Source organism: Sipha flava, unplaced genomic scaffold (assembly GCF_003268045.1).
Source record: "Sipha flava isolate LNK unplaced genomic scaffold, YSA_version1 270_pilon_pilon, whole genome shotgun sequence".
NCBI classification, from domain to species: domain Eukaryota; kingdom Metazoa; phylum Arthropoda; class Insecta; order Hemiptera; family Aphididae; genus Sipha; species Sipha flava.
Genome location: NW_020272934.1, coordinates 40637 through 53318, shown reverse-complemented (window position 1 = coordinate 53318; position 12682 = coordinate 40637). Strand labels below are relative to the sequence as shown.

Genomic DNA, 12682 nt, shown 5'->3' with positions numbered 1-12682 from the left:
AAAAAATGTACTAAAATATGCATTTTTATTTTAAAACCCCAAAATATTCAATTAAAAAACAAAACCATTACATATGCAAAAATATGCAATGTAAAAATAGTATTATTTGATTCAGTAGAACATTAATTAAATTTGTATCCATATTAGCATTGAATTGGATAAATAGAAAAAAAATAAGCAATTTTATAAACGTCCGAGCCCTACTAATTAGTGTTTGTTATTATCTAATTAATATCTGTGGCTAGTGCGGGGAAAGGCAAATTCAGTAATGACGAAATTCAAGCTTCACCTGTGGCACTGTGCCCATCACGTAACACACTATTATTATTCGTTAATCGGTGCGTAATATACTCGTAAGGTAGTGGCGTATACAGAAAATATTTTCGGGAGGGGCTGCTATGGACAGAGTTAAATTACCATTGCTATCTAAGAATTACTAACAAGATACAGTAGGTACTTATTTATTTTTCATTTACAGAAAGTGCCAAAACAATTTGACGTTGGACGCAAATTCTAAATAAGTATAAAGCATCATTAAAATACGATATAACATATGTTTAAAATAAGTTTTTTATAACATTTAGGGAGGGGGATGTAGCCCACTATGCACCCCCCTTACATACGCCACTGCCGTAAGGTAATGAATAATTCTATGAACGATTATTCACGCTTACACTCATGCATTTGCACAATGATTTGATTGACGACGATGAGTGTGATATCGACGTGATCCGACGTGACATTTTGGACATAATTTTAGCGAGTGATAAAAAATATCAATGTCAATAATATAAAACAGTTGTTTATGTATTTGAATACAACGTTCTTTCATTTAACTTTTCCAAAAAATTTTCCGATCATCTCTGTTCGTTTCGCTTATCACTGGTTCTCTATCACGTCTCATATTTTTTTTTAAAGATAATTTTTATCTCAAAGTTCACTAACCCTTCCCTACCGTGTGTTTATTTTCGGTACCTATAGTATGATTTATATAAATGGGTTTATTTTTTTATTTTTATAATGGTTTTGAAGACTAAATTCATTCAAGGTAAACTGTATTGTTACATTTTTATTGGTAAAACAACTCAAATCACAATACATTTCGGCTAGTATCAGCGGAACAATTTAAAATTAAAATCGTCGTATTAACGAACAGCGATGAAGGTGTTCAGTGGCAAAACTCAGGTTAGAGTCTAATCTTGACATATCGTGATTACGATATAGTTCGTTTATTGAACATAGTCTATAATATAGATAATAATATACCATATTATTACCATACTATTACCGTTCGATCTGTGATTTCTTTTCTGAAGGTGGTCTTGGTGCCGCTAAACTACCGTTGACCGGTTTCAAACCAGTATCTGCTGCTACCTTATCCTGTTCGATCACGACACTCCCTGTTAATATATTTATGTAAATATAATTTATAAAATACAATAATTAAATGTAAATTATTTAATTATAGATGCTTCAGAGCTATAAGTATGAATTACAAAAAACATTAACACTCGGACCGCATACACAAATTACATTTTATAGAAAAATGTAATTTAAGTTAGACAAAGTATGTTTCCTGATCGAGGGAAATTTAGCTCAGTTTGCCGAAACTGCTATGAAACGGACTAATTCTGTTCTACTTAAAGTAAATATATATTTGCTCTGTAATCTTACGTGATAATCAATAGTTATATTAATAATCGATATATATACGAATTACAGCCTTGGATGATTGTTAAACAAAGAATTCTACATTTGTACAAAAATATCAAAGACACTGTAAAATATTTGAATTCGTGCGAAGCGATTTTCAAGGAATTATACTCGAGTGATATTGGGCATTTGAAATTATCAATTGAAAATGTTTTCAATACTCTGTTGATGTTCCAAACATTTTCTTGTTACTCTTTCGATAAATCTCTTATAACGGAAATACTTTTGACGTGTTTAAATCAGATTGTCATAAGCAGCATAAATTATTTAACCAACAACAACACAGAGATTTTTTGGGAACAATCAAAACAAATAATGATTGAAAAACTTGTCGAATGAATTTCAATAAAATATCATTCATTCAATTGCTACAATAAAATGCAAAACATATTAATCATAAAAGATTTTGAGCCCTATGAAATATTTTTTGTCATTTCGTTTGATCACGTTACATTATTTTTCGACCAGATCAAAAAAGTATATTTTTATATAAAATTAACCTAAATATGCAGTTAATTACACAATTATTTATTTGAATTACACATATAGTGTATAATCTAATATATTTTTATACTTTATAATATCTGATTATCTTAGTACATTTAACAATACATTATTTTTTGTAGATAAAAAATATGATAAAAAACCTTTGAGTATTTTAAACAAATAAGAACGTCAACTACTCCTATGATACTCGAGTACGATGCAGAATTAAAAGATATGTTCTTGACGTTTACAAAAAGAAGAGAAGATCTTTTTAAAATAACTGATGATAAAATGTTCGAACGGTACAGTAGTATATTTGACACCGGAGTCAAGGAATGGAAAAAATCGTTTAAAAATTCATATTAAAACCGTAATAAATGATTTACTTGATTTCGAAAATAAAATTGAAATCATAAAGAAATACACTAAAAATTGCATTATCAGTAAATAACCAACGAAATGTATTATTTGTCCTTTATGTAATTTTCTCTTTTCAATTGTACAATTAAAATTGTTAAAAATAATAAAATTACTGAATTTAAGTGAAGCTACGGGTACCTATTTAGCAAGGGGCCCAGATTTTATAATTTCTAAGAGGGCCTACCGGGATTTTCTCGGTATCCAGTGGGCCAGTACGCGACTTTGCAAAAAAAAAAAATTGGAAAATTTTTAAATATTATTATCACAAAATTGGAAGATAAAAAAGTATTTATATATAAAAGAAAAAAAATAACGATTATAGAATCATTAGAATCATTTGTAACTATTATAATTATTATTATTTTTTTTTTTTTTTATATATAAATTATAAATCAGCTACTACTACTACTATTTAGCACTTGATTAAATTAGGTAAAATACATTTTTTTCTTCTTTAAAACACAAAAATATGTGTTGATTTAAGCATTTCATTCAGAGAAAGCAAAAACTACACACGGGCGAAACCGGGTAATTAAGCTAGTAATAATAATAATAATTAGAGATCCCTAATTCACATGTACATGTTTTCACATGTTCACACGTGTGAAATTAAAGTTTAATTTATATGACCCGTTGCTTAAAATTGCACGTTGCATCTATAATTTTATTCACGTGAGTCTCTGAATTTATATAAGGAAGTAAATCTGTGAATTTATCGGGTCACCGACTACTAGCTATCTGTCATATATACAAATATATTTTTCGATTGGTTTACTTACATCGATAATCGCGAGAATCATTTGCACTATGAAAATTCATTAAACGAATTAGCTTTTTTTTAAAAAAATAAAAATTTAACAAAAACCCCTCGACTTCTTAAAAAATAACGTAATAAAATAAAAAAATGTGAATAAATTTAAATTACGTGTAATAAACTAAACAGAGAAAAATAAATCCATGATTAATATTGGTATTTATTAAATTCCTTTGAAGTCGGGTGCCCTCCGTATTTCAACAATAATAATTATACTAAGCCTAACACATAGACAGTAATAAATTAATTAAGAATTCGTCATACATAACTAAAACATCAATATAGATTAGAATGGTGTAATAATCAATAACACTAAGTGTAATTGTTTAAGTTGGCTCAGTAAATAATTAGGTAATGTTTTATATATTATACAGAATATACAGAATATATACGAATATGATTCAGATACGTGTTTACATGACTAAGCTTTTTTTTTAATTAATTTGTATTAACAAAAGGTAGTTTATTTTGTTTCGTTCCCGCAATCACAGAATACGTACTATTTATATTCGCGTACAAAAACGAGATCCCTAATAATAATAATAACAAAATAAACGTCGGTCCACTGGTAGTCAAGTCGTTGCAACTATCGAGTACTGACCTATTATCTATTTTCCAGCACACACGGATCGGGGACCACGTCCAAAGCAATTTCCACCGGAACATACGTTAAACGTTTAAATTTACAATGCCCGCGAAAGTAATTTCTACAATACACTTTTCGTGTACCGCAAATTCAAACCACAATTTGAATCGCTAAAAACCAAATATTTATTGAAAAGACGATACGGTTGATTGAATGCTGGGAAAAAACGATATTAGGTTATATATGACATTACACGATAAATGTGTACACGTTTTTTTCTTGAACATCTTCGTCCCGTTTAATGTTAGATTGTTTCGAGGTCGTACGCACAATCGTTGGTTAAGATACTTGTTTGGGCCGGGAGCTCATAGTATTATCGGATTACTCGGAAATCGACTTTTTTTTAATTTTTACGACAGTCCTATTGTACCGTGAATCAACTAAAACTTCCTAAAGATATCCCTTATGTAACATCACAAGAAGACATACACGTACGAGTACATTGTCATATTTGATAACAATATGTTCGGAAAAATGTTAATGTAACTTCTCATGTACGCGTCTTTTGACAAGAATTCTTGACCGCGAGATTTATTGTATTGTGTAGGTACATCAAGTTTTCAATTCGGAACATATTAACATACATGGTACGCGTACCATGTAGGCGATTTTAAAATGTTAACAAAAAAAAAAAAAAATTATTTTTGAATCTACTTCTTTTACAAGAAGTAGATGAAGAACAAGAAACAGTGAAATATACACTAGCCAGTTCTAAAAACGAAGCACATGAAATGTTAATATCCAGGAAAACCGAAGGATTTCTCAGTTTCCTGATAGGAAAACATTTAAGGAAAGATGAAACTAAGTTCAGGGAATTTTCCACATTGATTTCATAAATTTAATTATATATTAATCTTCTTTAAGGACGATATGAAAACAATACATTTTGCCCGGTTGCGCTAATTGTGCGTCTCGGGGTGGTCATAGGAATCGATTACATTTAAAAACAAGTAATGTAGTAATTGTACAGCCAAAATTAAATCGCGCCGCATTGGCTGCGCGTCTCTGAACGCGTTCATAGATGCGTTGGAATTAATCACCGGAATTTCTTTCGGTTATTATTTTTATTGTTATTATAGTTAATAGTCATATTTCATTGTGGTTTATTAATTTTCTCTTATAATTTGTTATTGCTCAATATTAACTGTGAACTATTGTTTATCTTGTAATTGAACATTGGTCCGGAATAAATAAATAAACAAATAGGAACCTCACTTTAAAACAAACATTTTTGTAACTTACCTTGTGTATCAACAAAAATATCTTACAAATGTTTTTACCTTAACATAAAAAATGATGATTTTCAAGAAACGTATTATTTGAGTTCATAAAAAAACCTCGATATAATGCATAATTTGAAAAATTAAAAACAACAACTATAGGATTATTTAATAAATAAAACGTCTATCAAAATTATAGTTAAATAATAGACAATTGAAATAATTAATTTTTATCATATTTTTAAACTGTTTGATGAGTAGAACATATTAATATACATATATATGATATAATATTGGCTATATTGTAAAATGTATACTATAAATGTAAACTAATTATTGTTTATTATTTATTATTATTCATGGTTATCCGGGACTTTACCGTATACTCTCTAGACCAGTGGTTCTTAACCTTTAGAAGATCACGGACTACTGATGAAATATTTTTTTAAATTTCATTATTCTAGTGTTAATTTTTTTTTTTTTTTGTATATTCTTTTAAATGTAATTTAATCTAATAAATAATAATTTATTAACCTTATTAATTATCAAAACCTATATACATTTACTTATAGTATTAAAATCTTTCTCTTTAATTATCTCAAACTATGACTGAATGTATTCAAAAGGACTAAAAAACTTTCTTTGAATGACTGCAGAGTGATTGCAAGACACTAATTCATAATTTACTCAGTCAGCTGTTATTATTGTTTGTTCAATTTTTGTACTATTGTTGTGTACTGTTATGCCTGTTTTTATTGACTCAATCGTTTGGACTCGGTCAGATCATTTACTGTTCAATATTTATATTGTTTATAATTTGTATTAAACTATCACTTATTGTTGATCACATTTTTACATGGAAACCAAGTCTCAAATACACCATTGCGGTTGTAGATCATTGTTAATTTAAGGATACAAAAATTTTTTTTTATGTTCCGTTGGAATCGCATTAGATAGGTTCTTCTATTGTTGATATTAAATATCAGTCATCTAATTCCTTTCACTTTTTCGTTTAGAAATATTTTATTTTTATAACACGTTGGTATTAATTATCACCAATTGAGATATTATATGTTATTAAATATAATATAAATAAATTCAAATAAATATCATAGTAATAAACGATGATTGTGCGCTTTTCCGACCTAACATTTCTAGGTGTAGGATTAGTAATTGTAGTGATCTAAGACAGTAAAATATATTTCGGGCGAGTCCAGATAATACGAACTAGCAATAAAATAAAAAAAAACAATGAATGTAAAACAATTCACGGAAACACGATTATGATACGAATACATTTACACGAACAGTCCGCAACAGAAAAGGATATCGAAACGATTGTAAATAAAAATGTGTATAAATTTTTATAACTTAAGAATATTGTGGACCTCGAAACTGGACGGCCGCAATTACTTGAAACCTATACAAATAACTGTCGCAGATATACGTAATTATTTTATGACGACACTGGACGTTGTGTACGTTTGACACGCGACTCGTTCTAGAAAACTGTACATATAACTAAATGGGAATCTGAAAACAACGGTTGACGCACAAACAAATAAATAGTATAAATTATTAATAGAACAGGGTGACCAATACGCGTACATCATTTAATATTAAAAACTTTTCGGATCGACGTGCACTAAATTATAGTACGAATAACGGAGATATGAGCGCGTATTTTAATTGAACGAAAAATTATCAATACGACGGCGATTCGTAAAAATAGAAGAGAAAACTAGCACGTACATAATTGTTAACTTTTTACGGTAGTTGCTACCGTACAGAATAAAACTGGCATCGTTTCGATTGCATAACTCACACGGTTGCGACGCAAAACCGTGAACAGATATGATTGATGATTTAGTTATCATAACACTTCATGTGCAAGCGTATGTGTGCAAGTGCATGAGCATATGTACACGCAGTGACGTAATTACGTGTGGTGGTGGTGGTGGAGGGGTGTAATGAGGTTTCAACCCCCCCCCCCAAATTTTTTTTTTAAATGTTATTTAATTATTATTTATTAATATTTACATATTATGGTAAAATTATATTTTCATTTTACTATAATTAAGTATAGATTAAAAATTGAGTAACAAAATAATTTTTATTAAATACGGGACATAATAATAATACCATTTTAAAAGTAATATTATGATATAGGACCTCGCATTAAGATATAATAAGAATGTTATGAATTAATTCTTAAACATCCCCTACTTAGAAAAAATTGTATCTACGCCGCTGTGTACACGTGTGTAAGTGTGTTGCGTATGTGGTGGTCAGTGGTGACCGTCGGTAACCATGAACTTACTTTTACGGGGGCCCGCCGATGTGGCGATTAAAATATTTTAATTTCTGATAAACATTTTAAATGCTACAAGTAAGAGTGATCAGTGAACGATACAATGATAGCGTCTTCGCACCCATACGGTAATTTATCTCGCACCATCGCATCTGAATTGATTTTTAATTTTTTTTTACATTATAAAATTCTAATTCGACATTCTACTTATTCTGGTAAACGATTATTCATTAGTAAATATAATATTCAAATAATAATTTTGAGACGGAACGGGTAAAGAGATTTAATAGAGATGCAATTATGATGCTGATGACGAGCCGCATCATTACAAATACACGTAGCCCAGAATATGTGATCGGAGGAGTGGCTTAAACAAAATTGTACGGCTGACCTTTAAAAAGAATTTAAGCATGAGCATTAAAGGCGGTTGGGAATAAAATATAAGGTCGTTTTATTTTAAAATATACGTTTATTTATATCATTAAATATATTCAAATATTACGACTTTAGTTCTGAGAAATGGTTATACCGTGTGAAAAGCATTAATTTTTATTTTTATATTTTATTGAAATTATTTTAAGCCATACATTTCATTGAGTGTATGTGTGTGTTAGGTTCAGAGTGTCGGGAAATGTATAAAAAAGATCGAGGAGTGTAATCCATTCATAAAATATAATCAACTTTTTTTCGAATTTAACGGGTATTGTATTATAACGCATAATTATACTCTTTGATCGTACCATATATATATGTTATATATATATACATAGCTCATACTGTAATAACTCATACAGTTAAGTTGCGTACAATGTATTTTCATTTTATATATACATATTTATCAGTTTAGATACATTATTCAATTCATGATTTTAAGGTATGACATAAATCGGTTAAATACAACAAGAGTCCGTACGCCAATTACGCATCATATTTTTATAGATGATTTTTTCGGTACCGTGAGGCTTCCGAGTACGTATGCAAAGTAGATTTGGTGGATAATCTACATTTTCTATGTCGTCAATCAAATTATAATTTACATCTAGTTCCATTAAGCTGACGAGAGAGGAAATATTTTCTAATACACATATTTTATTGTCCGACAGCATTAAAGTCTGAAGATTCGTTAGGTATTGAATGTTTTCAATTTTTTTAATATCGTTGAAAGACAAGTTCATATATTTTAAGGTTTTTATATTCAAATTTTCAATTTTGGTAATATTATTACAAGATAAGCTGAGAAACTCCAGATTGGTTAAACCATTTAAATGTTGTACTGTTTTTATTCTGTTGCTGCAGATACTAAGTGAGGTTAAACTAGTTAGGGACTCTAGGTTTTCTATTAATGATATATTATTATAATCAAGGTTTAGTACTTTTAATTTCTTTAGTGTACTGAGATTCGTAATTTTACTTATCTTGTTTGATGAGAGATACAATGAAGTCAAATTTGTAAGGTCACTAGTGCTGCTAATTTCTGATATCTGATTCTTTGAAAGGTCGAGTTCTTGTAGTTTTTTTAAGTGGGCTATTCCGTTCATTTTCTTGATTAAATTGCTGGATAAGTCTAAATTATTTACGTTCTTGGGTAAATGATTCTCGTTCAATTCTACGATGAAATTCTTGACCATGTGTAATTTTTTTATATTTGTGAATCCGTTTAATAATGGCATTTTAGTTATATTATCATTATATAAATTTAATGTTAATGTATGTTCATTAAAGTCAATATGTTCATTTTTTAAATTGACATATTTTATATTCAAATGCAAATAGTTGAAATGTTTTGGATTCTTTTGTAATTCTTTTAAGTGTCCCCGGTTTCCGATAAATATAGTATCGTAATTAGTTTTTATATTTTTTATATCAAGAACTTTTATTACGTTTAGTATATCTTCAAAGTTTAGATATTTCGTTATCTCTGTATAATTAATTAGCATTATCTGTTCGAAATATTTTATATTCATGTTGAAATATTTTTTGTTTTTTTTATTTTTTTGCAGTTTTTGACTTCGTCTGTAATTAGATAAAAAAAAATGATAATAACTACTTTTATTGTATACATAAATTATTTATGGTTATAAGTTTATTTTTGATGTGTATGATGTCAACTGTCTGTTGTGTATAATTTCTTTGATTTTTAAACATCTATTCAATTGTACCGTGGTATTCTATTTAATGCTACCTGCTGCATTCGATCAGGTCAGAAATTCCGAAACCTTTTTTGTCTCACAGCACCCTAAGTTATTTTCTAAAAATCCGAAGGCAACCTGCTTTCTATACTTAATAGTAATATAACGTGTACTTATAATAATTATAAGTACAATAAAATAAAAAGTAAATATAATTATTACATTTTGTTACGTTTATTTTCTTTAGCTTACTACCTTAGTATAAACATAAGTAGTGCTACCCTTATTTTATATAACAAATTATTATACGGAACGTTAATTATATATTTTCATATTTAATTATTATTAGATAATATTATTTGATTATCAAGATTAATTAAAAATTAGGTAGCATATGGAACTAATGTGACACTCGGGCTTCTTTTTTTTTTTTTTTTACACAAATTCGTGGTCGAATATTTAAAAGTACCTACTTTCATTTCTTTTTCAATGAACTTCATGTTCATTCGTTTATTTATTTTTATGTTTACAAGAGTGGAAAATCCTTGTTCACATAATTATGACGTCAAAACTGCAGTAATATTCTTAGAGATTTTTTTGCAATATAAGCTTACGTACATTTTTTTAACTTGCGTCCAAGATTTATTTCATGAAACGATTTTGAATTTTGATAAAAAATTATTTCAAAGATTTGTTCGATTGTTTGGTATTTCAATGAGTTCTTCTTCTTCAAGACTAAATTCAGTAAAACGTATATTTCTTTCAAATTCTATCCAATAATATTTTAAAAAATATATATCGGGTAAATACTTGTCTGAACTTTCTTTTAAGGCATTTAAAGCTTCTACACAAAAGGCATAATTTCAGAACTTTTTTGTGTCATAGATAATAAACGAAACATCTAATAAAAAAAATTGTTAATTTTTTGCACACGTTTTTTCCAGATATTTAAATTATCTTTAAGAGTAAATAACATATTACACAATGTTAATATATTTTCATTTGGTCCTTGTTTACCCGAATTCATGTGATTTAAGTGTAAAAATATATCTGATAAGTATAATAATATTGTCAACCACATTTTTTGTTCAATTACTCAATTACTCACAAAATTCAAGTACATTTTCAAGAGTAAAAAGTATGATAAGTTCATCTTTCAACTCATATACTCTATACACATTTATTTTTTTCAACTATAAAAATAGATAAAGTCACAAATATTTCATCGTAAATAAGTGATAACTTTACATCAGTCCACGCCGAAGCGATAGCAATTAAACCGGTATGAAAATTAAAATAGATTGGTCATTTCAGTACTACCACAAAGTATATGAAACACAATAGGTTTTATATTAATATCTGTGCTATTAATCCTCGTGCTATATTTTCCATATAATCGTTTTTTCATAAAAAATATATTTCAAATAATTCTATGGCGCCCTAGAGCACCGCGATGTTCTGGTTGGGAACCTCAGGGTTATGTATTTTAATTATAGTTAATTATTATTAACTATAGTTAGATATAATGGCTAACTGATGCTATTTTACACGTTTAATGAAATTAAGATACCCAAACCCCGCCATGTTTGAGAATCACGATTTTTTATTTTTTAATACTACCGAGAATCATAATTGCAATGTTAATTGTTGTAAGATTTTAATAAAATAATAAATCTAATAAAAACGTTAATAATTTATATGTATAAAAACATAGAACATCAGTGGTGTTATTATAATAAAATAAATATAATATAATAGTATCAGTGGGATAGATAATCATATTAAATTGTAAAAATAAGTCACCTACATAATCTTCTCGAAAAGTTCCGTTGACAACTCATGTGGTCCACTGGAAAATTATCAGTCTATATGATTGCATAGACGTTAATAGTCCTACAGTGTACTTGTTGAAAACGTTATAACGATAATGCGTGAAAATATTTAGATACACGTATATGAATTATGCAAGCGATCGTAATTATTTTAGAAAAATTATCGGTATGCCATAGAAATTTAATAATTGTAAAAATAATTAAAACATTGATCGTCAGTTGTGACAAAGAAAGAAAGTAGTCGATAGTTACAAAAATAACACAGCTGTGTATATGTGTGTGTGTGTGTGTGTGTGTGTTTGATAATTTAAATTTATTACTTGGAATACACGCGTATAGTATAAACATTATTGTTGTTTATTTGTAGATATGTGCTACACCAGTGGTGACCAAGGATCGTTAAAAAAAAAAATTCTAGATGGGCCAAGAACTTTTTCTTTCAACTTAATAAAATATTCTAATTTATTGAAGGTTTATCTGAATATAGGTACAGTGACAAATTTAATTATTTATAATATATTGATTGATAAATATGAAAAAAAAATTTAAGTATACGTATACATATATATTTTTTTTTATGTCGGTGTTGTCTTTGTTTTTTTCACAGAGAGCATCAATATTAGGTTCTTATTTTATCGAATTTACTCAAATGCCGATCGAAATGTTCATTCGTTATGTGAGACCAAGATTTGCTTTTATTGGTTTTCGTAGTGAAAAACACTTGCTCGCAAATAAAAGTTGAACCAAATGTATAATAAGATAACTTGACTACAAACTGTTTGGAAAGCCTTTTGAGATACATTAGAATAGCATTCAACTAGATTTTTAAAACTCGAATAATGTTGAAATTAAGTTTTCAAATAATTATTAGATCGGAGTTCTACGGTTCATAACCGTACGTCAATTATTATTACTATTATATTATATAGATTTTGTTGTGTTCGAACAAAAATTTGTTTCCTCAGATACCAAGGGTGTGTGTATGGTTTGTACGCGTGTAAACACGAGCACTGACCAGTGATGGGACGACCATACAGCGTCGTCCGAACCATTCTGAACACGTACATTATAGCTTATAGTCGACGGCGCGGCAATCGTGTGCGTGCGTGCG

The 12682-nt window shown here is 28.4% G+C and overlaps 1 protein-coding gene across 1 annotated transcript; it reads right to left on the bottom strand.

Annotated features, from left to right (window-relative positions):
* Positions 1-461: 461 nt before the first annotated feature.
* LOC112685242 (protein phosphatase 1 regulatory subunit 7-like) lies at positions 462-9280 on the bottom strand. Its single transcript, XM_025557076.1, has 4 exons — positions 8885-9280; positions 8566-8722; positions 1289-1400; positions 462-513 (listed from the first exon to the last, which is right to left on the bottom strand). Exons 1-4 carry the CDS (start codon positions 9278-9280, stop codon positions 462-464), a joined length of 717 nt encoding a protein of 238 aa, XP_025412861.1.
* Between the last annotated feature and the right edge of the window lie 3402 nt (positions 9281-12682).

What these genes read in the sequence shown, in the direction of transcription:
- LOC112685242 (XM_025557076.1), bottom strand. Translation starts at nt 9,280, where the DNA reads ATGCCATTATTAAACGGATTCACAAATATAAAAAAATTACACATGGTC. An exon ending in GCAGCAACAGAATAAAAACA is followed by an intron (nt 8,723 to 8,884) that starts GTACAACATTTA and finishes ACGAATCTTCAG; the next exon opens with ACTTTAATGCTGTCGGACAA. An exon ending in AAGAAATCACAGATCGAACG is followed by an intron (nt 514 to 1,288) that starts GTAATAGTATGG and finishes ATACTTATTTAG; the next exon opens with AATTTGCGTCCAACGTCAAA.